At 44.2% G+C, this 25,332-nt stretch overlaps 1 protein-coding gene across 1 annotated transcript; it reads left to right on the top strand.

Moving 5' to 3' along the window:
* Positions 1-3,328: 3,328 nt before the first annotated feature.
* On the top strand, positions 3,329-24,080 carry DHRS7 (dehydrogenase/reductase 7). Its single transcript, XM_056347423.1, has 7 exons — positions 3,329-3,538; positions 8,439-8,591; positions 14,554-14,660; positions 15,592-15,831; positions 21,291-21,413; positions 22,899-23,114; positions 23,868-24,080. The coding sequence occupies exons 1-7, from the start codon at positions 3,412-3,414 to the stop codon at positions 23,901-23,903; spliced, it is 1,002 nt and encodes a 333-aa protein (XP_056203398.1). The 5' UTR covers positions 3,329-3,411; the 3' UTR covers positions 23,904-24,080.
* The last annotated feature ends 1,252 nt before the right edge of the window (positions 24,081-25,332 follow it).

The raw sequence follows: 25,332 nt of genomic DNA, 5'->3' as shown, positions 1-25,332 counted from the left end.
GATCTGTTATCTGCTGCCACAAAGTCAACATGGGGAACCTCAGCAAGCCCCGTGGCAGGGTGTGGAGCAAGGCTATGACCTCCCACATTGGTAACTGTTTCTGATTTTGTTTTCACAGCCTTGTACTTCAGCTTTACACTGGCTCTTGCATGTGTAAGATGCAGTTAAGTACTTTATATAGATACCAGCATATGTTTACTGAACTCCAAAGTGCTGTCTGCATCAGTCACAGAACAAAGTGCAACAGAACTGTCATTCATTCTGTTGATGTTCAGGTTGACTTTGGTTGTCTTTTAAAAACTGTTAGCAGATTACTGCTACAGTAATCTGGCCATTAGGCCTCTTCAGAAAGTGAAAATTAGCTTCTCGTGGAAACAAAGTTCAGGCATTAGAAGGGGAAATATTTTTTGTTTTCCTTGGGAATTCAGATGTCAGTCCAAGGGCTTTGTTGTGATGTGATCCTTTAAGAGATGTTTCACTTTGCTTTGGTGCTTTGTCAAACAGCGCTCCTCTAAGTAGCTGCTGGCTCTGAAGCAACAAAAAGTGTATGTTACTGTCAACGCTCAAAGTTGTACCTCCAGCAAGGAAGGTCAGAGCATTGCTGGCCATAAAGGTTAGACTGGAAGTGGCAACCCTGGACTCCCATCAATCTTTTGCTGACTGCTTTGGGGTTGAGAAGAAATCACAGTCTGGCAGGATTTGCATGATTTACAGCAACCATATGTAAAAGCTGCAGCCTGTGGTAGCCTCAGTGCTTTTTAGCTGGGGGGGATCTCAAAATAAATATTTTTAATAGACTTGGGTGTGTATAACTAAGAGAATTCCTGACGTATATTTATCTGTCATTCTGATAATATTAATGAGATGAGCATATTTACTTTTTGTAAGTTGGAAAACAGCAAGAATGGATATTAGCTTGTAAAGGACCTTGTAACTTTTTCCAGTGCTCTCCTTCCCATAGTCAGTCTGACACTGAGCATGCCTTCATGCACTGAGCAGGCACTTCAAGCCTGTCTTTGTAATCTTGGGGACAGGCAGTAACATCCCCACTGATGGCGACTGTGCAGGTGTACAAATGCACAAGAACCCTGTAAATGAACCTTTTTTTTTCAACAGGATACATCTATTTTACTTGGTGTTATTGTAAAAGAAGGGTTGTTCTACATTGGTCCCACCTCACTCCTCCTTGTGCGAGTCGTGGCAATACCAGCGTTGACTACAGCTTATACAGATACATCTTGTCCATGCCCCATGCCCAGCGTTTGGATGTAACAGACAGGGATAAAAGCAGGATGCGGAAAAGGGGACAGTTCCTTCCGCAATCAGGATACAGTGGGTGATGCACCTTATACAAGTCACAAGCAAGTGCAAACGTTTGATTTCCTACTGCATATAGTCCAGGTCACCCCAACTGTAAAGGTATCCTCCCTCCCCACAGGGAATGCTGCAGCCTGGAAAGCTGCCCCACTACACTTCTTTTTGAAACCAGTGGCAAATTCAAAACTCTATTTCCCTAGGTTCTTCAATCCATAAGTTTCCCAGATTGTTTTGATTCATCAACTGATCCTTTGTTTGAGGGTCACCTTGGTCTCACCAGGTGGGGAAGTCACAACCCAATGATTGGGTCCAGCCACCAGTCCTTTTATCCAACTAATGTCCATCCTTTTTCTCTCCTTGGCACTGCAACTTCAGTGGTCAGTAGAACCTGGAAAGGACCCTCTCACTGAGGGGTTAATGAATGTTCTTTCCAAATTTTGACCACTATCCAGTCTCCCAAATTTATTTTGTGGATTTTAAAATCCAATGGTGTGAATTGTGATATCAGCCCCTTTCCCCTCAAGTTTTCCAGACAATTCGCTATGCCTTCAATATATTTGCAAATTTCTAAACTTTCTCCTTCATAACTGGCCATCTCTTACTGTGAGGTCAGGAAGGGAAGCCCAAACATCATTTCGTAAGGGGAGACCCCTAAATCAGTTTGGTTGCGTTCTGACCCTCAACAAGGCCAAGGGTAAACATTTCATCCAAGACAGCGGTGTCTCCACCATTAATTTAGTGAGTGCTGCTTTTAATGGCTGGTTCATTCTCTCTACTCATCCTGAACTTTGAGGATGCCATGGGGTGTGCAGTTCCCACTTGATGCCTAAGGCCTGAGTCACGTGTAATATTACCTGGGAAGTAACGTGTCTTCTCCCATCTGAATCAATTCGTTGTATTGTCCTGTATCTAGGAACTATTTGTTCTAATAAAACCTTTGATATTGCATTTGCAGTGGCCCTTACACTTGGAACCACTTCCACCCAAAGGGTTAAATGGTCCACTGTCACCAGTACCTCCACCTCTGGACTTGGGGAAGCACAGTAAAATCTACTTGGATACTTTGAAAGGGTCATAATGCCAAACTTCTTCCCCGTGTTGGGGTTCTCCTCATGGTCTTCTTATTGAAGTTCTGGCAGAGTACACATCCTTCGATTATTTGTTTGGCTATCATGAAAACACCTATACACCCAAAATGTCTTAGAAAGTGACCACATAAGGCTTGAGTTCCCACCGAGTTGGTTGGTGTACCTTATCATTTCCCGCGTTATTTCTTTGTTTAATATCTGTCTTCCATTGGGAAGAAACCACTTTCCGCAGGCGTCCTTCACTCCCGCAATTTTTATCAACTCCTTTTCTTCCTCCTGTCTGAACCCTGGGATTCGGGTGAGTTGGGGAGGTTCTGGGTCATGCATGCGACAAAACCCGCCGCTGCCTCCAGCATGAGGGGTGCGGGGTGTCTGTGCCAAGGCCCGGGGGTGGCTGCAGCGGGGCTGGGAGCCGCCGGCCCGCTTCGGCGGGGAGAGGGAGTTTTTGGTGTCTCCAAGGGACGGCCATGAGGCTCTTCTCGGGAAGATGGGCGACAGTGTGCGATCTCTCACCGCCACAGCCAAACCGCCCTGGCCACCCCCCAGCGCCGAGGTGGCGCAGCGGCCCAAGCGGTTTACCGGCAGGGGAAGGCGGCGCAGCCCGCTGCCCTCGGGGGCACCTGCCGGCGGGAAAACAGACGAGGGCCCTGCTCCCAGCAACGCCCTTCGCCCCCGGCACAAGCGCGGCCTCTCCCCTACAAACCCGGCGCTTATCGCCGCAGCCTTGACTGCGCCGGCCGCGCCGCCAGGCTCCCGCCGGGGCCGCCTCGGGGCCGGGAGCGGGCCAGGCCGCGGCGGGGCCAACGGGGCGGGGCCAGCGGTGCGGAGCGGGGCCGCCCGCCCCTGCCCGGCGGGGAGAAGGGGTGGAAGGGGAGGCGAGAGGCCGGGAGGAGCCGGCGCTGGGCTGCTGCGGGCCGGCACCGGCTGCAGGCAGCGGGGGGCGGCTCCTGCCTCGCCGCGGCCCTGATAAAGGGGCGCCGCGGTGGGCGGGCGGCGGTAGGTGGCCATGGCGTGGGGCTGCGAGCTCTGCCTGGCGCTGGCGGCCGGAGCCCTCCTGGCCCTGCTGTTCCGCTGGCTGCGGGCCGACGGCGACCTCACGCTGCTGTGGGCCGAGTGGCGGGGGAAGAAGCCAGGTAAAGGCGCCCGCCAGCCGCCGCCGAGTGCCGGGAGGGGGGCGGCGGGGCCCGGGGCGGGGCGCGGTGCCGCCGGGGGCGGGCTTGGTGCGCTCGGTGCGGGGAAAGGGGATGGCGGCGGGGGGGGAGCGGGCGAGGCCCCGGGGTCGGGGCTGGCGGCGCTTCAGCTCGGTGGAACCAACCCTCGGCAGCTGCCCGACGGGCTTATCCATAAAAACAACCCCGAAGCCACAGTCTTCCAGCCCTCGCCCAGCAGGCGCCAATGAAGTAGCTCGCTAAAAGCAGCTCCGCAGCGGTGGCGAGCTCTGGCAGGCCTGTGGCGAAGGCTGGCGCGTTTGGCCGCAAAACGGTTGTTCTGCCCAGCTCCTGGGTGGGCAGCCGTGCGGGCAGCCGCCCGCGGTGGGTGCCTGGCCGGGGGGCGGCGGGTGGCAGGCAGGGTGGCCACGGAGCAGGGTGCTCGGCGGGGTGGCCGTGAAGGGGGATGCTCGCCGCTTGTGGCTGCGATGAGTTGCTTCGTAGTTTGTTTGCTGTCCCGTTTCAGTTTGTTCTGGCATCCTCAAGCAGATCTCAGCATCACGGTGGTGCTGGAAGTGTTTAACAATGAAGCAGATGTATCTTAGTGTATGGATTAAGTGGGTTTCCTCGCGTGAGAATTGTGCCCTCTAAGGCATAAGGGAACAACAGCACCACACGGTTGCTGTCTGGCTTTACACCACTGTTCTGTAAGGCGCCGCTTTTGACACCTGCGGATACAAAAGTTGAATAATAAAATGCCATCAGAGATTTTCAGTTCTTGCTGCTGTTGATCTTTATAACCAGACTGTGATTATGCCTGCTTCTGGATAAAGATCTTTAGAAATCATAGGTTTATTTGCTTAATAGGGGCTTTTGAAAAGAAAAGCCTCAAGTTCCTGAATATCCCCTCCCAGCTTAGCCAGCAGTTGCCATCTGGGGCTGCTGTGAGCTGCTGGGTGCAGGTGGCTCAGGTGAAAGCAGGGAGCTGGTGCCATCGGTGACCACGCAACAGCCTTTTCTTGCACCTGGCTGGTTGGCGGCAGAAGCTGAACTGAAAGAAGATGGGATGAGGGACACTACAGGCTGTCCCATGTGGGAAATGAAACTGGGTGTTGGGTTGAGATAGGACCGCATGGAATGAAGGTGGAGTAAGGGTTTGGACTTGAGACCATGTTTTGGTAAGGGATGGTGGTGCAGGTGAAGGTCAGCATTCGGAAAGGCTTGAGAGAAGAGTAGGACAACTTCTTGAGACCTCTCTGTCTTTTGCTTTCAGTAGAAGCTTACTGCAAAAGTGCTAGTCCATGGGATGGGCAGAACAGAAAAGCACATAAAAGTAATAAAGCTCTAATAAACATTAAATTTAGACCTGTGTGAGTGATCTTCTGTAACTCTTTGGATATGCAGCCCAAAGTTTTATAGGAACTCCATCAGGTAGTTGCCTTAGTGTAAGAAAACTACAGAAAAGCTTTGTGTGTGGACTTTGCAAAGATCACGGAAAGACTCTAGGGCAGAGAAACAAGCTAAATCTCAACTAATACAAACGGAATTGAAGCTTTGTCTCAAGGGATCTGTGTGCAATGCACATCAAGATGTAAGAGCTCTCAGTTGGACATTGAATGTAGCCTTCAGTCTTGTTGGAAGCCTGGAAACCTTCTAACTAGTCTCTAAAGGTTCCCATGTAAAGAGCAATGTAGTAATTTTCTGATGTAGTTGTTCCAACATGTAATCTAAGAAGAATCAGGTACAATTTTGTCAACATAAGCTTCTTTACTCTGCAAAGAGGTGAGCTGTGTTTTGTGTCCCCCCTGCAGCCGCGCCCCCCCCCCCCCCCCATCTCCCAGCCTTAGCGTTTGTGATTAAATGCTATAGTTTGAGCTACATATTTTAGTTAAGTGGCATTCTGCTAATTGTTTAGCCATATACATGTGGAATGGTGGTGCCACAGTGCTGATCCTAACCGTTCAGGTAGGAAAATGGAAGGGACAAACACTAGAAAAGATGCTTCTTTAAATATGTTCTTCCTTTTCTCTTCCTCGTCCCCATATTGTGCACATAATGTGGCATGCCTTGGTAAGTGATGCATGAATCCCATGGAAAAAACCCTTGATTTTACTTAAAGCTGTTACTAGAGCGGTCACTCTTGCAGTCATACCCTGTTATCGCCTTCTACAACAGTATTATGGATGTCGAAGTTTTTGGAGGTAAAAATACCAGAAAGCAGAGTGATCTCATTTGTTTCTTGTGCTGTAAACTATAATTATGTAGAAAGGCCTTAATGGAGGGAAGACCACTTCCATTTCAATGATTCAGTTCTATAGGGAGAATTTACTTTCGGATTTTGGCATTGGCAGGTGCTGGATTGTCTCCCATCTTCTAAGTATTTGTGTGGTCAGGAGACAAGGGTTACTGGGTGCTGGATGACTTTCCTTATGTGCTGTGTTTCACTAGCTGAACAGCAGTCACTCCAAATGGTGTGACTTTCACAGGCAGATTAATACTATCAAGCTAAGGCGGACCCTTTCACATATGAAAGCCTACTTTTAAGCTGGGGGTAATGGTATAATTCTTTAGGGCTGTGAGGAGGATGTTCTGCTTTAAACCTCCTCGCCCCAGATTTTTTTCATGAATGAAATGACATGGCAACCTTGTGCTATAGGAGCTATAAAATACTGGAAAAAACCCCGTGAATAGAGCTACAAAAGCACTTCTTGAGTTACTTGCAGTACTATTCTGTTCAACCTCTCATTTGTTATGCCTTGTAATACAGTAGTTAATGGTTAATAATAGTATAATCTGCTTTTATTCTTTAACTTTTAAACTTTTATTTCCAGTAAGAACAGGACACTTATTCTGGAGCAAGCCAGTGGTTTGATACTTGTTCTACAAGGGCATTTGAGCTAGGTCTGCCATTATGTTAACTCCCAGTAGCTCAGTGCTTGGTAACTATCAGCACTGGGAAATCAGTGGAAAACTTTCCTTATCTCAGTTAATTATTCTGTCCACAGAACAAGATCCTGAATAATTTCAGTGAAGCTGCCTAAGACAGGTTGGGGACAGGAAACTTACGTAGCAGTAGGAAGCGGATTTGTTTTCAGTAGCAAGAGGAGATGAGTGTGGTAAGCAGGGTTGAAAGTATGTCCATGTGTTGTTTTGTTCATGTAGTATTTGTCTACATTGGTTTTCTGCCAAACAAACAAACAAAAGATAAGTCCCCATGTTTCTTGTGGTTAATTTAATGAATTGGTAATATATTGGAATAAAACTGTAGGAAAAGAGTGTGAATGAACTTTATGTATAGCAGCCATTTGGTATAACTATTAATTCAGTGGTTACTCCTACAACTTCAGCAACACCTCTTTCCACCTCCAAAGTTCATACCCTTAGAATACATCTGTCCTTTGGAAAGTGACTGTTTTGCTGTTATTGTTTTAAAAAGTGAACAGAAAAACCCAGACAACCCCAAACCACCAAAGCTTGGTTTTATGAGGGATTTTTCTTTGGCTAAAATACAGTCAGCTTAAAACCAAAACAAGTAATACTCACTGCCAGTGCCACAAACTCAAGCTGAGCTCTGATCATCAGTCTTGAGTATCTGCTCATGAAGGGTAGAAGGTTTTGGTACTAATCTCTTCATGGGATTTATGTTAAGACTCTGAAAGTGAAATTTGAAACAGTGTGGTGTAGAGAGAACCAGGAACTGGGTACGGAAGTAAGCAGGAAGTACTAGCAGTCCCAGCCACTGGCTGCAGTGGAAAAGAAGTACTTTTTCTAAATTAAATGAGTGGCTAAGTTTCAGTGAGCTGAAAAATGCTGTTCTGGCTTTTTTCAAAATAGAACTGACTTTAAGTCTCAGGAGCTGCATTTGACTCTGCTGTTTGGATTATATCATGCAATCTTCCTTGTTTGGCCAGGCATTGTTGGAATACTCTTTCTGTGCAAAATTGAGAAATAGGGAAAATCTGACTCAAGTACTCAAGAGCACTGCTGACAGGAGCTCCTCCTTCTAAGACTAATCTTGAAGAACATGTGCAAGTGTTAGGTAATGGCACGTTCTGGAAGGTGCTCTGATATTAGTGTTAATTTGTTCTTAAATCATGTTCTAGAATTAAATTGGTGATTTTCAGCCATCTGTTGTATTTGACGATTTTGGATACGTGCCTGGAAAACTAAGCCTTTTCCCAGTACCCAGGTGTATTACGGAGTGAGGATGATTGCAAACAAGGGGGAACAGGCATATAAGCAGAGGAGTAAAAGTAGTAGGATGCTCTTATTTTTACTACAGGTTGAAAAAGTGTGCCTGGGCAGGAACTATGAGTACACGGGAAATTCACACGTAAGCTTATACCTTTGGAACTCTTTGTACTGGACTCTGGCCAATGCAGGAATTAACCTGCAGCAGATGATACAAAACAAAGTAGATGAACACGTGTTTGGTTTGCTGTGATTAGCTTTCTTCAGAGAATGTTATTCTGTTGGTAGTTACTTAGGAACACTTTTGAGGTAGGACATTATTGGGAAAGGTTTACTTAGGCTTTTGTTTGCATTTGCAATACAGTAGCTGTTTCCTGTCGCTTCCAAGAAGTCTCCCTTTTCCTCTGAAGCTCTCTTTGATGAGGTTAGTGGAAATGCTGTGTGAGGGATGGCTTGCAGAAATGCAATCAGATTTCTTCCATCAGGTAGATAATCAGTGTTTATTCAGATTAGCCTTGGAACAAAGTTCAAGTGGCAACAGAACAGCTATGAACAGTTTCACAACTGTGTGTGACCAAAAAATAAAGAAGTCAGGATTTTGTAACAGCCGCCCCAAATGAGCATATTTCTTAAAAACAGTATCAGATTGTACCCCTGCAGTGACTTTGAACTGCTGTCTTGATTCTTTTGATAGAAAATGAACTACGTGGCAAGGTTGTCTGGGTGACAGGAGCTTCAAGTGGAATTGGAGAAGAATTGGCTTACCAGCTATCAAAGATAGGAGCCTTGCTTGCCATCTCTGCAAGAAGAGAGGATGAGCTCGAAAGAGTGAAAAAGAAATGCCTTGGTAAGTATAACTTACTGCTTCATGTGAGCAGCTCCACTCTTACCGTGATGGAGCTGCCACAGATGTACTGACCCATATATCACAGGAATAAATTTCATGATGAAAGTAAACTTTACACATAACTTCACTGTACATTTGCAGCTGGTATTTTCTTTTCATGAGTGAGAAGCCTTTGTATAGGCTTGCCTTATGAGTTCTTTCATTAGCCAATATTACCTAACAATCTCATTATCAATTGCAAGTGGTCTTGTAAGATACTAGGTTAAGAGGACTAAATACTGTGGGGAATGGAGGAAACGGTCTGATGGGTATCATCCTGTTGAGAACCAAACCATGTAGCTGCATGCTACTAAGAAGTCTTTTTCTTCAGGTTTGTCCATGTTACAGGCAGACTCTTAACTCCTTTTCCAAAGAAGAAATTCAGTTATTAGAAACATTCAGAAAAAGTTGTTGTGAGCAGGTACAAGAAAGAGGATCTCCTATATGTAGATCAAGAGGAACAAATGTGAAGTGGAACATATAACTATTCCAGTTCTTTCATATGCCTGCTGAGTCAATGGTCTGGCTTCATTCCTCCTGTTTCTCTTTCCCTCCTGTTTTCTGGCTTGACAGTGAGAGGGGTAGGCAGTGAATTCACGCTGATAAATAGAGGTTTTGAACATGGTTAACATTATGTCTCTTTCAGACCATTTATCCTCCATAGCTCAGTATGCAGTATTTAATACTGAGTATGTTATCACACTGACAGTTCATTCCTAGTAATGTTGATAGAATGTCCACAGTCCACTTGGAATGTGTGCTAGTGGATAATGAAATGTTTATCTTGGGTTAGCACCTAAACGTTTCTAGATATCTAAGTCATAGCAGGGTACTCTAAAAGTCTGTCAAGGAGCTTTCAAAAATTCACAACTCCTTAGTTCAATTTTCTGATGCTTCAAAAAAGTGGTCACTCAAATAGTTGTCTTCCAAAAGAAGCAAGGGGCGTAAGACAGTGTGGTTAAGTGGTAATCATGGCAAAATTCCAGTGCTATATGACGCAATGTTTAGCGGTCAGTAGAAGTATGGGACTACATTTGCGTCTGTGGCTGGCTGTTGTTATTGCAAAACTGCTAACACCAAACAGGCTGGCAGGAGCCATAATCCTGGATATGCATTTTCAGGCAACACTTGTATGAGAATGCAGTGTGCTAAGGAATATTCAGAAACATTATTTCAATTGATGTGAACCAAGAGCACAGATTTATCTAGGATGATTTCTGCCTCTGCCAGCTTCAAGTGACCCTGTAAATGTTTTAGCTGTTGTATATGCTAGCTTCAAAGTCTTACGTAGCCATGTGTTCTGCAAGTATATGCTGCTGAACTTTAGCTGTAGGTCAGATTAGTAGGAAGACTGGAAACTCTTCAGTAATGTAGTTACTCCATATTCTCTATAGCCAGCCTGTAAGTAGTGGAAGACAGTAATTGGGCCCACTTCCCGTCTTATCCTTCTCAAGGATGTGTAAAGCCAGCTTCCACCCCTTTCCTTGATTATTATGTGTGCTAGCCCCTCTGACCATCTTAGTGGCTCTAAGATACGCTATCTCCAATTCATCTGTATTTATCTGAACTAAGGGGGTCCAAAACTGGACACAGTACTCTAGATTCAGTCTTAGAATCCTGTGTAGAGGCACTTAAAAATCACTTCCCTCAGTCTGCTCTTGCTAGCACAGCCCGTTAGCATTTGCAATTGCCAGAGCTAATTTCTGACTTAGATGCAACTTGCTGTGGTCCTTCCGTCAGGACCTCAGGTCTTGTTTGGAGAGCTGATGCACAGCCATATGGGCGTTGGCCTGCAGTACTGCATAGCATTATCCTATCCCAGGTGTGAAATTTTGCATTTGACTTTATTGAGCTTAATGAGGTTTGTCAGGCTGTTCTTACTGCTTGTTAAGATGCCTCTGAATGACAGTCCTAACCTCCAACATAGCAACTGCTCCTCTGAACTTGATGTTAACTGAAAATTTGCTGAAAGCCTGTGTTTTGTCCCATCATCTGAGTCATTAATGAAAACATTAAAAGATACTGGTCATGGAGGGATACCACATAGAACTGACCACCAGTTAGACTGTGAAAGGTTGGTTGCTATTCTTTGGGCCTGGTGATCCAGCCTGTTTTTCACGTGCATTATAATTCACTCATGTAGACCCCTCATATTTCCCCAATATATCTTCAAGGATGCTATGGAAGACAGCATAGAAAGCTACACAGTCAAGGTAAGCAACATCCACTGCTCTCCCCTTGTCCGCAGAGCCAGTCATCTCATCACAAAAAACAGTTAAGTTGGTCAGGCAGTATATGCTGAATCTATGCTGGCTTTTCCCAGTCACCTTCAGGTATTTGGAAATTGCTTTCAGGAGGAATTGCCACATAATTTTCCCAAGGACTGCGGTTAGGCTGTGTGACATTTGGTTTTCTCCAGTCACAGGGAAGCTACTCCACTGAGCGAGTGCCTTCTAAAGATGAGTGACATAGGTCAAACTCTTACAAATCTTGATGTATGTGTTGCCCTGCTTATATGTGGAGTTTGTCCCTAACTTGGTCTTCCTCTGACACTGGTAGTATTTCTTTCCCGCAGAGTCTAGCCTCAGGCTTGTGGGAGACCTGAGAGGAGATCTCGCCAGTGAAGACTAATGCAAAGACTAAGGCAATGAATACCTCATGTTCTTCTGTGCCCTTCGTCACTTCCTTGCCATCCCTATTCAGCAGTGAGCTTCCTGTTGTTGGTGCTGTACCTACAAAGTCCTTGTTGCCTTTCACATTCCTCACCAGCTTCAACTCTGAGTCTTGATCTTCCTGATTCCGTCCTTGTGTGCTTGGGCAGTGTGGGACCATGTGCTTCCTGGGTGGCTTCTCCCTGCTTCCACCTGCATGTTTTCTTTTTGCAATTGAGTTCAGGAGTATTCTGTAAAATTTGAGTAGTGTGGAACGTGTTAACATTGAGCTGCAACATATGACATCAGCTTGAATTTTGCTGTTTTATATGGCATAAGTGGACTAATAGGCTTTAACATGCCCGCTGTAGATGCTCTACACAGCAGCCACTTAACTAGATAATTTGCATATTTATGTCAGAAGCAAGCATGTGTATCTTATTTAAAGTTTACAGACACCACCCTGTGATACGTGCTTATGCATTCTACACTGCTTAAAAGCTGAAGGGGGGAGAGAGAGAGAGAGAGAAGGAAAGTACTGTAAAAGCTATGGCAATACCTGATGAGTCATGCATATGACAACTCAACACTTCATTGCACTTCTGCAGGAGGGAGAGAAAACAACTTGTGTAACTTGGTTCCTGCAAGTGGCTTCTGTATTTCCCCCAGCCACTCTCTGCAATGTAAGCTGAATTTCACTACTAATGTTGGAGGCTGTTTTCTCTCAAAAGTCCTAAAAAGAAAAAGGAGTAAGTGGGGGAATGTTTCGGGGTTTTTTTTTTTTTTTTTTGACAAAGCTCAAATACGATTTAAATATGGATAGGCCAAATGAATGACAATCTATAAGTTCTAGTACTATACAGTAATTGACATTAGAATGGATCTTAGGAGGTCATGTTGTTCAGCCTCTGCTAAAAGCTCATGTCTTGTTAAAGAGCATTATACAGGATAGAAATAAGAGGTAGAAGGAAGCGCTGAAGAGATGGAAAATAAAGGTTCTGTGCCGAGTATTAGTGTTTATTGTATTGGGAGAAACTGCTATCTTGGATTAACATGTATTGAAAAAGAGTTGTTGATCTGAAAACCTCTAGGGAATCCTGGAGGCAAGAGGTATACGCTTGATGTTGTAACAAAATATTATTTTAAGTCAGTATCAGTTATGCAGCTGTCTTTTCAAAAAACAAGTTGGCTTTGGGTGGTTGTAACCGTGTTTCAGTTAAAAAGTAATTAGAACTTAACCCTCAACAGGGAAGAGGCAGCCCATGATTGCTTGAGAGGAAAATGTCAGTCAGAAGACTGGCTGCTTGGTGGTTGGGCAGTTTGATCCCAACCAGAAGCAGTGTTGTGTAAAGCTGCTATGTAAGGAGGCTTTAAAGGACCTCCGGGAAAACTGTGCACTAGAAGTGTACGGGTTCACAGCTGGTGAAAGTGGCCTTTGTTCAGTGTAGGCTGAGCTTTGAGTGTGAAGTTTCAGATGCATCTGAAAGCTGGTGGCCATGTGTACTTTGCAGCTGGAGACACTTCACTAAAGGATGTCAACTACCATAAGTTAGCATTCGCGTAAGGCGATGAACTCTAAACAAAGGTCTCCCACTTTGGAAGAAGTGGGTTATCGTAATTGTTGCCTTAGAGACATTGGTTTGGTAATAGGCAGAAAAGGAAGTGGAACATTAGGGGTCATTATTAATATTATTAATAGTAATAATTAGGAGAATATCATACTGGCTTGAACTGGGGCTTATACGTGCCTTCAACACTTGCACAGTTCTGGTCATCTGCCACAAAAACAATGGGATGAGTAGGTGGTAGAAGCTCACCCTGGAAAAGAAGTGAGGAAACTGATAGAGATGTACGGTCTGAGTACTTTTGGGGGTGGAAATCAGGCTGGGCTACGGATTGCTCCAAAACAAAAACTAGGCTTCTGGTTTGGTATTTCCTGAAGTCAAAAGTTTCTTACGTGACATAAAAGAGCACTTCCTTCTATATCAGCAGTCTGTGTCTCTTCCTCTGCTTTTTTTCTTTCCCCACTATATCGCTTTTGGGGCTGGGTTGATGGTGTGGTCTTGTTAATCCATGGCAGAAACACTCCACTGTGCAAATCTGCTTGAGGGAGCACGATGTAGAGGTGTGGCTCTGTAAACATAGTTTAAACTACATGGATTTTATTGCTGTGTTTCTGGAAGAAATGGAGGGGAAAACGCGTGTGAAGGGGTTGGAGTGAGCAATAAATGAAAATACTGGCAGCTTTAAACCAGACAGATGCGTTTATTTTAATCAGTAGCCTAAATACTAACAATTTTTGAACAGAGGCAACTTAGGGATTTTAGTCTCCTCCTTATTTGTACATCACTGTAATGACAAGTTTAACCTTACCTGTATATGCAAGAAGTAGTAATTAAAAAATCAGATGCTTAGGCCTGCTAAAGAGGGCAGATGGTTAAAGGGGAGCAGGTACACTAGCTGTGGCTAGGAATCAATTTAGAAACAAAAATAGCACTATCAAACTAAGTAAAGAAAATCATGTTATATGTGGTTAAAAAAAGTGAGAAGATTAACATTGAAGATTGTATTTTTTGTGAGTCATCTGTTCCAAAACCCCAAGGTAACAAATTGCTGCTGAAGAGATATGTTTTATGGAAAAGGTCAGTTGTTCTGAAGTGACAGTGGTAGAAACACTCAACATGGAGGCTTGAACTTGATGACAGCGGACTTTTATTTCAGGAGATGGATATATTAAAAGCTGTCAAACAAAAACCTTCTCTTTCTACCTCCTCCAATAATCTTACCATCTCTAGACTTTGCCTCATAGCTACTTATGTATGTATGTTGTGGTTTGGGTCTAAATTGTACTAGTCCTGGTGTCGGGAATAAACATGCTTGACTAGTTAACATGTAAGCAAAGTTATGCTGCCAGTACACTGTGCTTCTGAATGGCTTAGTGGGAAATTTCAGTTGCACGTTACTCCCAGATTTTGCAATTTATTTGGAGATTTGAGTAGTCTATATTGTGCTACACAAGCCTGTTCAAAAAAGTCAAGCTTTTCACAAGCAAAACCATAATGATGAGAAAAGAAAGACTTGGTAGGAACAGATTAAAAATGGATTACGTGTGGAAATTAAAATGAAAAGAAACCAGGGATTTTATTTCCAACTTAGTGTTATGGTTTCTTGGTGTCTTTCTAATGAAAATGTGGTGTAAAGCACATTAAATTTCCCACAATTGTTATGTTTGTAATCTTATTGGTTCCCGTTGACTTTACGGTTAATTTTAGAGATTAGCGACTTGAGTGAAAGAGATATCCACGTTCTGCGTCTTGACTTGACTGACAGAAGCTCTCATGAAGCTGCAACCAACCGTGTAATTCAGCATTTTGGCAAGGTAAGGTGTGCTTCTGGGGTTAAACTTTTTCTTCTTTATCTCCTATACTTGTATTTCACTTTTATTCTATTGTATGGTAAATTCACTAGTGTCTACATCTTTCTTAAGTTTCAGTGTTTGCAGAGATGCAGCAATGAACAGATAACCACTGGTCATCTGGTCATTACCAAGAACTAAAAACTCACTTGCTTGATGTCGCTGAATTTCTGGACCAACTGGAGCAATCCTCAGCTGTATATTTAGGGCTTAAAATTGCATGTGAAAGTCAGAACCTTTATTTGGTAGTTTCAGCAATGTGTGTAATTTGGGTTCAGAACCATGTGGACCAAAACTGAACATCTGGCACAATTGTTTACGTTGTTTGGTGCATAGTTTTCTTGATTGCTAGTCCAGAGTATGGAGTTAAGAAAATAGCAGTCAGACCTGATCAATATTAAATACAACATGCAAAACTTCAAACTAGGCCTTTAATCCACTGATACTTTGATTTTTGCAGTGAAATTACTGGCACCATATTTTTTTTTCTTCTGTTCTTTACTGTAGTTAGTTTCTGGGTTTGGACAAAACATATTTTCCGAGATCACCTTGCAGGACCTGAGTGTTAGGTGTTACTTGCTACAGTGCAGCAAGTTTAAAACGTGTTGTGTGGAAAGCAACTTTCCAGCTGCCAGGGTTCCTGTACTAGGAGTTTACCTTGTTTGGCATCAAACGCTGTATTCCTGTTCGGTTGACTCGGTTCAAAATTTGCCAGCCTGCTGTTCGAAGGGGGGGCTGGTGGGGGGAGAGCGCTGCTGACACTTGTGCAGCAGCTTGTGCATGGCAGAGGTGACACCAGAAGGAAGAGAACAGTCACTTAACAACTGCCTGAGGAAGCACCTTTTAGTGGTAAAGGAAATGTGTTCTATTAATCTATCATTGTATTTTCCCCGAGATTGATGTTTTGATCAACAATGGTGGACGCTCCCAACGCTCCTTGTTTGTGGATACAAACCTGGATGTCTACGAAGCCATAATGGGACTTAACTACCTAGGTACAATCTCGTTAACAAAACATGTGCTGAATCACATGATCCAAAGGAAAAAAGGAAAAATTGTTACTGTGAGCAGTGTGATGGGTATCATGGGAGCTCCTCTTGCTTCTGGGTACTGTGCCAGCAAGCATGCTCTGCAGGTAAGTTACATTTCTGAGGTTAATTAAACCCTGTGTAATAGACCAGCATCAGTTAGTGCTGTAGCAGAGGACTATTCTCTGCAGAAAATGCAAGTATTGCTTGAAATTGCACACAGCATATGTAACTCCCTCAGGTGTTGAAAGTCCTTTAAAACTAATTTGCTCTGAAATGCAAAGTATCTCAGCTTCCAGTGTAGATTTATTTTCCTGACCAAAATTGAAATGCTGTCCTAGTTGGGCCTAATGGCCGTGTAGTTAAATTCCAATGTGAAACACAAGACCTTTGCCTCTGGCCTTCAGATGAAGGAATACCTAAATCAGAGGATTATGCTTTTGCATATAGAAGCCCTAATATTCTCATCTTAATGCATTTAGGGAGGAACAGTCACTGGTGAGAGTTTTAGGCCTACAGGAAATCTTTAGGACAGTGAGTGGTAAAGCAGACTACTAAGAGAAATGAGAATTCCTGACGTAGCTGGGAACATCTGAATGCATCTTCCCAGCAGTTCTGAATGGTGCTGTGGTGTGAAGAACTGGCAGCTCATACTGTCTTAGAAGCTATTTTCTGCATAAACACTCAACTTTCAGTATTGCTTGGAAAAAGTTTTTGAAAGTAGTTGCACTTGCATAAAAAACCATAGAAGAAGAGCTCAGAGAAGTAGCAGGGGGGGAAAAAAACCTGCCTGTATCATTGAGGAATCATTTGTTTAACTGGTAAATTTGTTTAGACATATTTGTCTTTCACCAGTGTTTGACTTCCTGCTAATGTACTCTTTGATCTCGGTAAAATAAACTTCAGCTGTGCTCAGTGATGGTTTAAAAAAACTGGCACCTTCTTATTCTCTGCTGGATTTAAACATATAAACAGAGTAACTCTGCTTAAGCGATGGGATCAGTATTTTTTTGACAATTTGGCTAACAATAACAAAAATGTAACAAGTGGCTGACACAGCAAGCCACTAGACACTTGAAAGAATGAAGATGTAGAAGACAGTGACCGACCTCTGCTAATAAAAAGTTTTCAGTTAGTGACAGGGAGAGTGCTCTTCACTTGAGTGGCAGCGATGAAATTGCCCATTAGAGGCCCCCTCTTGGTTTAAGTCTACTAGGTTCAAATTAGAAGAATTCAACGAGCAGAAGCATGAATTCCCTTTATGCTCCTTCATTAAGTGTTCTTTCAGTTGAATTATCTTTTGGGTGTGGTGCAGTTGGTCAAAGCATGGCTAATTAGTTGCAGAGCACAAGGAACTCCTCTTGCTTTAAAAATGCTTGGAACGTTAAAATCAAGAACATGGGCGAAGCTTTAAAGAGATAGTTTACTAAAAATTCGGGATTAATTAAAATAAGCAAACTAAACTGCTTATATCTTTGTTAGCTTATACCTCTGCTCAATAACCAGGCCAGGCTCCAAACCACCTTTCTTGTTTCTTTGACAGTAATTCTGCAAATACTAATTGCAGGTGTTTAAAACATGATTTGCAATATAGATTTCAAAAAGACTGTCTGAGAGTGTCTTTATCAGCCTGGAGTTATGGCTAGGTGTGGGCATGAAAATCCCAAAAAGCTAGAAAAGCTTTTTTTGAAATATCAAACTTTACCAGTACAGTTCAGGTAAAGGAAGTCTGTAGGAATGGCATTCTTCTTCAGGTACCCATCTCTGATGATGACCAAGAAGAAATGGCTATAGAGAGGGTAAGGGGGGAAATAATACGAAGTATAAAGTGATACTTTTCCTGTTGTGTTTTCCCAGCATGTGTCAACCTGTATTCTAAGGTCTTCTTGAAATGAAGATTGCATTTTGGTCACCAGCTAGTACATATGTGAGCCTGTCTGACATGAATTCGTTTATTAAGGTTTTGGGTTTTTTTAATTCATGCCTTGGAGTCTACCACAGCTGACAAAGTTAATGCTGCCATCTTAATCATGCCCTTTTTCAAAAAGTCCCTCCTTTTGTTTGGGGGTTTGGGTTTTTTTCTTTTTTAAATTTCTTTTAAATGGCAGTTGGAGGAGGAAGGAAGGAAGGAATTCTGTTAAGAATTAAGATTTGTTCTTGAAACAATCACGCTTTGATTCATGCCAACTGGAATTCTTCATAACAATGTTATGAGAGTACCCTTTATCTCAGTTCCGAGTGCTGTAAGAGCGTGAGTCAAGTCCACAGGAGTCTGCATCTGACTGATGCAGTTCCTCTCCTATCGTGCTGATGCTCATGACGATCATGTGCCATTTATCTAGTTGCAGTTCACATAATTGGTGGCATGTGGAGTGGATCAGAAATGGTGGCAGATCTGATCTGAAAAAAGAAAACGTTCCTTAATCAAGAATTTGTCTAACAAACATATGGACTGTACTGAGCAGCAACCACTACTCTCTTTGTATAGTTACTGGTCATTAGGGCAATTTCTAAATGTTTCTGGCCTAGCAGAAGTCAGTTCAGCTTCACTTTCTTCAGCATCTGCTAGGATTTGGGCACTAAGCTGGAAAGGCCCAGAGATGGCTTCAAGCAGTTCCTGTTCCACGTACCCTGTGTCTGTATGTTAGTCTGGCTTCAGTCTGGGCTTGGTGGCAACACTCAGATGCTGCCTTTTGCACTTGAGTTCCTTTACTGCTCCTAAAACTGGGCCTGCCCCTTGCCTGAATTTGGAAAAAAAAGAGAGCACTTTCTTTTCTTTCTTAGGAATTTTAAGCTTCTTTTCTGGGATGAAGTGGAGGAATCCCATACCAGCTATCTTTGGATATCTAAGATAAGTGCTGGAATTAGAGAAGCCTTATATACTGTGGGTAGAGCCTCCAGAGGAGAGGGCATGTAAGATTCTGGCTCTTCTCAGCATGAATGAGCTAGGATGTCAGCTGAGCGAGTGCTTCGGCCATCCTGTGTTGCTGGTGGAGATTGTACTTCCTGGATGGTGTAGAAACTTGGAATTGCAGCCCAAGGGAAGGAGGGGGCACACAAACCCCTTGAAATGGAGGGGGTAACAGAACAGCTACAGAGAAGAAACGGGACCATGCCGTGATCTCTAGCTATGTGCGTTTTGTGTTTACAGGCTGTGCAAGCCTCTAATGAAATAGTGCTGACTTTGACGGTGCTACTCAAGCAGCACTCTGAGAAAAGCCTCAGCAGCCCTGTGCTCAGCTGCTGTGTGGACAGGATCTCCCAAAGATAACGTAACATCACTGGACCAACGCTCAGCTTTTGGTGTCTTGCAGCTTGCTCGGGTCAGCCAGGCTCCCTTTGTGAGAGCTGGAGAGAAGCAGCAATCTGAGCGTGCCAGAGCCAGTGTCCTCTGCAGGAAGGTGTCTGAAATCGCCTCCAGAGCCTGCTACTGCTGCGTGCCTTCGTATGGCTGCTCAGGACTGTGGGCAGGTGCCTATTCTTAGGTAGAATTTGGATCCCAGTAGCCTCCCAGCATTTGAGCAGGCGTAGGTGCTTTGTTACAAGTGACCGAGCAATGTTTCTGGCTTCCTTTTTATCAAAGCATTCCCAGACACACACATACCCCCTTCCACCTCCTCAGCTTCTGGAAGTACATCTCCTTCAGCCAAAATGGGAGTCAATTCTGTTCCTCAGCATCCCAAATCAACAGGGAGTGATGAGGGAGTGTAGGCTGGCAGAGCTCTTGCTTAGTCCTGCTCATGTAGTTCAGCGTTGACGAAATAACTGAGGGTTGCCCAGAGGAGGGAAGGTAGCTGCGTGGGCTGCTGTGCAGGCTGTGTCCTGGAGAGTCTGGGCTTCCCGCTGTGGTGAGCAGGATGCAAAGTACTCGTGTGAACAAGCAGCAGTAGCATGTCTTGCCCTCACCCGAGCAGCCATGCTCATGACACACGCTGCTGCTTCTTACCGTTGGCGTCTAGCGTCTTTTTACTTGTTACTTTTTCCTCAGCTGGACCGATGGCACATCTTTTGTGACAGGACTGCACAGCTTGGGGGTTATGGCGCTTCTCTGAGATAAGTGGGCTCAGGACCCCTCAGGGAAAGAAGGGGATGTGGGGAGTGCAGGTCGGGGCTGTCGTGTTAGCCTGGAGGGGTAGGTAAAGCACAGCTGTATTGGTGCCACATCTGGTGCGCGCTGGGGTGGAGGAGGCTCCTCCTGGGGCAGGAGGCAATCCAGGGGAGGTCCTGGGCTTTTAATCTAGGACAGCCAGGTGGCTGGCAGATCTGAGGTGCTTCCCCATGTGTCCAGAAGCAGACTTCTAGGCATGTAAGTGTCTTTAATGTTACAGCTTAGCCCTCAAGAAGTTACACATCTCCAGGCTTTGATAACATGCTGTGAAGATCTGGTACTAGATATGGGGCCTGCAGGTACTTGGGACTTTAAATACATGGTTAGTGTTTTTGCAGAACCTAACTGCAAAGTGTGTATGGGAAATTAGAGCCCATGTTCTTGGTCATAGGTGTGCAACTTGCGCCGGTGTGCAACTCATTGCCTGGCTTTAGTGGATTGCCCCAGCCAACTGCCTCTGTGTCACGCCAGGACATCTGACTGGTTTTAGCCCTGTGTTGCAATTTAGTGAAGGGCTCTGGGTCAGCCGAGCCCTCTTCCCAAGCTGATGGGAGCACGAATGATAAACTTGCTGCAGTCGGAGAAGTTTACTAGCCTGTGCTTGCTCTCTCTCTGTTGTGACACAACATGATGTGTTAGAATAAATACAAGGAACTGTTATCAACCAGGTCAAAGACAAGACATGATGTGGTATTTGCTAAATCATGGCTCTACAGTGTTTGACCAGCAGCTTCAGTAGGAAGCACCTTCCTGCACTGGTCATGTTCCCCCTAATAGTTGCTGTCTAAGTGTGAATGGCTACAGAGGTTAAGAAAACTTTATCCTGTTCACTTAAAAGAAATACTTCCAGCTTTTGATAATTGTAGTTTAACTTAGATACATGGCTAGCATATTGCTGAGCCAAAATATGATTTATATCGATGTGGATGCAAATTTCAAATTCTGCAGTGAATTCAGTGGTGCAGAATTACCCCCCTAAAATCTCAGGGTGCACCTTTGACTTAATATGCTGAAAAGCTTTCCTCCTCCTCTTACATAAAACCAGTGCCACTTACTCAAAAGAAACAACTTTAAGTCTTTAATCTTGCCACAAAGAGCAAAAGATAATTTCCATTATATTGCAGTTCTTACGATTGGTGGCACTTCCACCACCAAAACAGTGAGGCTCGTCCTCAACACAGGGCCAGCAGATTCCGGCTGTACTTTAGAGGAACTATTATGTATTTGAGAAGTCAAGGCTAGATTCCTCAGTGATTTACATAGCATTGTCTATAATTGCAGATAAAATTTTAAATTAGCCATTGAGTGTGAAAAGTCAAAGAAAGTAGTAGGAATTGCTTTTAGTGGAATACAGTTGCCTTCACAGCGTAGAACTAGTATAAAAACGTGTGGTCAGTTAAATCTTGGTACATGCAGAAACATGGTGAAGGAAGATTACATTACAGTCTCTTCTTCTAGGGATTTTTTAATTCTCTTCGGACTGAGCTGACTGACTACCCCGAGATAAGTATTATCAACATATGCCCAGGGCCTGTACAGTCTAAGATTATACAAAATGTCTTTACGGAGGATCTTGCAAAGGTAAGGACTCAATTCTGTGGTGATTAAATCCAACTTTTGTAGCAGGACCAGTGATCCTTTTGTGGTTTTCTTTTCTTTTTCCCTGCTTAGCCAGCGCTAACCTTGCCTTCTTAGCAAGAAATGCTTTAATTGGTGCAGAACTATGTATAAGCTTGTAATTCTTTGTCGTATCAATTGAGTCCATATTAAATGAAAATATAAAGCTAGAATTGTTATGCCTCCTCTCTTCAAACACATACAATTCAAGTCTAGTAAAATATACTGTATAGCCATCCTGCTACAGTTTCTGGGGAAAAGCCAGGATTTTCTGGACGGTTCTGCGTGCAGTATACTATCCTTTCTGCACAGGTAGCTTTTTGTTTGTGCTAGTCACGATGTCCCGTTTGGTTGATGCTGTTATTGGCAAAGCTGCTATATTTAGCTGATACAAGGCATGCATTCTTCTCCTGTTAGTGATTGTTCAAGGAGAAAAGCAAAACTTTTTAATAAAGGCTGTCTAACAAAGTAGCTGGCAGAATTTGCTGCTGTGATACATTAAAACATCATCTGTCCTAAATTCAGTCAATTCAAAGCTTAGGATAATCCACCAGTGAGGGGAGCAGGGGGGAGGAATATCTCCCATCATTGAATCAAGTTCTGAAAGGATTTTTGGCTTGCAAAACTTCATACTTCTGTGAAAGATGTACTTTCCGAGCAATCTCAAAAGCTTGCAAAACAAATTCCTCAGATTTCAGTGTGGCAGAAGACCTAGGAGGAAGACCTAATCTAGGCCAAATTGCTTTTGCACTGGAAAACAGAAAAACAGATTGTTAGAGCAGCCTCTTATTGCTGGAATGAAATGTAAATCAATTCACAGGGCTGTGGCTTACGGTCACTGTCACTAAGTGATACCTGTGGACAAGATTTCAAGTAAGACACCCCGGCACTGAAGCAGCCGGTTACTTTTCTCTTGCTTGAGATGACTGCCCATGGAGCAGGGCTGGTAGGAATATTTAAGTTAATGGGGAATGTGGCTTCATCTATTAACTTGGTTACTGTGTAACTTGTAGCATACAAGGGGGTAGGCACCCGGGAGCAGGAAAGTTCCCATTTCTCAGAGCCCTCAGCTGCAGAATGGGTGACCTGTTAACGACAGCTCCATTTCACAATAAATTAGAAGCCATGCTGCAGCAGGACAGTTTGGAGATCCATGGTTTTTTTTTAACCTTTGACCCATCAATCAAGGCATTACCTGAAAAGGTGCTTTATTTAAAAGCACGTGTGCTACAGCAAGGTGGTTGGTGTTCCCAAGCTGAAGACTAGAGGCTAGTGAGCCATGGGTTCCCCAGCCCCAGGCTCTGCTGTACCGGCTGGATTATTCTACTGGTACACAATGGAGAAACTGGTGGGGCTACATCAGCTACACTGAGCCTGGCCCTTTCTCTCCCTTGTTGCACACAAACAGAGATCCAGTTCCAATCCCTCCTCACTCTCTCTCCCCTCCAGTCCATAGAGAACAGCGGTGATCAGTCCCACAAGATGCCAACTGACCGGTGTGTCCGGCTCACCCTGGTGAGCACAGCCAACGACCTGAAGGAGGCCTGGATCAGTGACAACCCCTACCTGGCCGTTTGCTACCTCTGGCAGTATGCGCCCACGTGGGCTTGGTGGCTGATGAACAGAATGGGCAAGAGGAGGATACAGAACTTTAAGAGCGGAGTGGTAAGTTTATTCCTCTCTTCTCTGCTTGCTTTCTTTTTTTACTCTGCTGACAGACTCTTTAGCCACGGGAATGTAGGGATTGCATTTTGGATCCGGTTCTTGTTTTCCTCTTCACTTCCTAGCAGCTGGTGGCAGGCCAGGCTCCAGTGCTGCATGCCTGGTAGTCTAGAATTACTGCAGTGTGGTCACAGCACAGTGAAATCAGCACATCTTGCAGTGCCAAAGGTCTTGCCTCTGATCTTCATCACATGGGCTACAACTTGAGAACTCGCCATTAATGCAGAGCTGAGTTATAAGTCACTAGCATAAATGATTTAATGCAACTTGGAATTAAGACTGTTGAAAACATCTCCCTTGGTTGTGTCTAGTTTTTAGATCAGGCACGTAATCTGAGCACCTCCCAGAAGCACATTAAACCATACTGCTGCCGGTCAGGGCTCCTCACTCATATTTACGTCCCTGAAGACAGATCTGTACTGCAGTGTTCTGTTCTTGCAATATTACTCAGTAGATGATATTTATTCTGTGTTTCTGTTGAACTTGCTACAAAAAAGCATGTTAAAAGTACTCCAAAACCAGGAAATGCACAAAGCAAAAATAAAGATGGCACACGCAGCTTAAAACTTTCTCCTTCTGCACTGCAACTACCCACTGCCACAAGCTCTTTCAGGTGAAATAACACTGTGGGTGAAGGACTTAAATCCAGCAGGAAGCAGTACACTAAATCAGTATTTCCCCTCTCTCTCTCTCCAGGATGCTGATGCCTCTTATTCAAGAAAGAAGAAGTAAGGATGAGTACCTACAAAATCCTGCTGTTCTCGTGCTAAGGCTGAGAAACCTTTTGTTTGCAGTCATGCAATATGGAAAAGCTTTTTTTCCTCTGTTTTATCTTTGTTATCATTTACCTTGACAAACCTATCAAGGCGTATACACGCTTGACTCAATAAAAATCTCTTTCTAAACATACCTGTTTGATGTCAAACTCCCATAGGCTGAATTTTTACGCTTACAAGAACGGAGACAGAAAAGGCCAGGCAGTATTACTTTGTTTTTCTACTGCTATGACATTGGCAAGTACTAGGTGAGCAGGGCAGAAATTATATACCCCCAGGATCCTCTTTCTCTCACTTCTGTTCCTAATGGATATTGAGCAAAAAAAAACCCCCCACAAGCAGAAGCTTGTGGTATGAAAGGTGAGGATGTACGGTCTGTGTGTGAGGTGTTCCTTTGGGAAAAGGAGATGGTGTTTCATCTTCGCTGTACAAGTGGTCTGAGAACAAAATGTATATTTAGGGCTAAATCCCTTAATGTTGTGCCAGAAGTGAATTATTTCATCTCTAGGTCTCCTAGCAGCACCGCGGTGTCCTTTGTCTTCTGGTGGCTCTGTAAAGGCTGAGGATTGGGCAGTGTACAGAGCAGCAGTGGGGCGGTGTTTGTGCTCACATATTTTGCTCGCCTTGCCTGAGCCCAGGACAGTTGCTGCTACATGAGCAAGCACAGACCCACCTTTGTGAACTCTGCCATTGCCAGCAGCAGCATGAGAGAACAGTGTGGAAGGAGCAACAGTACCAGTGATGGGGACAGGGTGGCAATGGGATTACCTGTTTCAGAGAGGAAGCCAAAATTAAAGGAAAATGCCAAAAGCAGAAACTTCCCAGAAAGGACAAAGCATTTGCCATTTGAAACATTCACTGCCCCAACACTTTATTCCATTAAATGAATTCCTGTTGCTTTATGGGACAGGAATGGGACAGAGGTGGTCTCCAGGACTTCAGAAGTTTTTGGTAGAGGCCCAAAAAAGGGGGTGAAAATCCTCTAGGTAAGGACTTAAAACTGATCGCGTTAAATAAAGGTTCTCCAAAGCCATGGTGAAGGTCTTATGCTTGCTTACCTTTGTGTGATGAACGCTGCGGTCTGTGAAGCAAGTAAAGCCCATGCACACACCTGGTTAGAAAACACAGCCATTCTCATGGTCACACGGGACAGCGGTGAGTGGCCTGTCATAAATTCAGTCCTAGATCCTAAGCCCAGTACTAGCATTCCATCAGTAATCCAAAGAGCAATGTATGTGCTCATGAGAGCTGCAGACAAGATGAGGCTCGAAGGTGCTCTAAATTCCTGATAAAGGAATGCTCCAAAACAAGCAGGACACAGTCCAAGAGCACACAAACAAAACACGCTTAACCGGGGCACTCAGCTGCACAAATCTGTGCTATGG

Source organism: Falco biarmicus, chromosome 7 (genome assembly GCF_023638135.1).
Source record: "Falco biarmicus isolate bFalBia1 chromosome 7, bFalBia1.pri, whole genome shotgun sequence".
In the NCBI taxonomy this organism is placed as follows: Eukaryota; Metazoa; Chordata; class Aves; order Falconiformes; family Falconidae; genus Falco; species Falco biarmicus.
The sequence above is the reverse complement of the archived record's forward strand: the minus strand, read 5'-3'. Positions and strand labels throughout refer to the sequence as shown.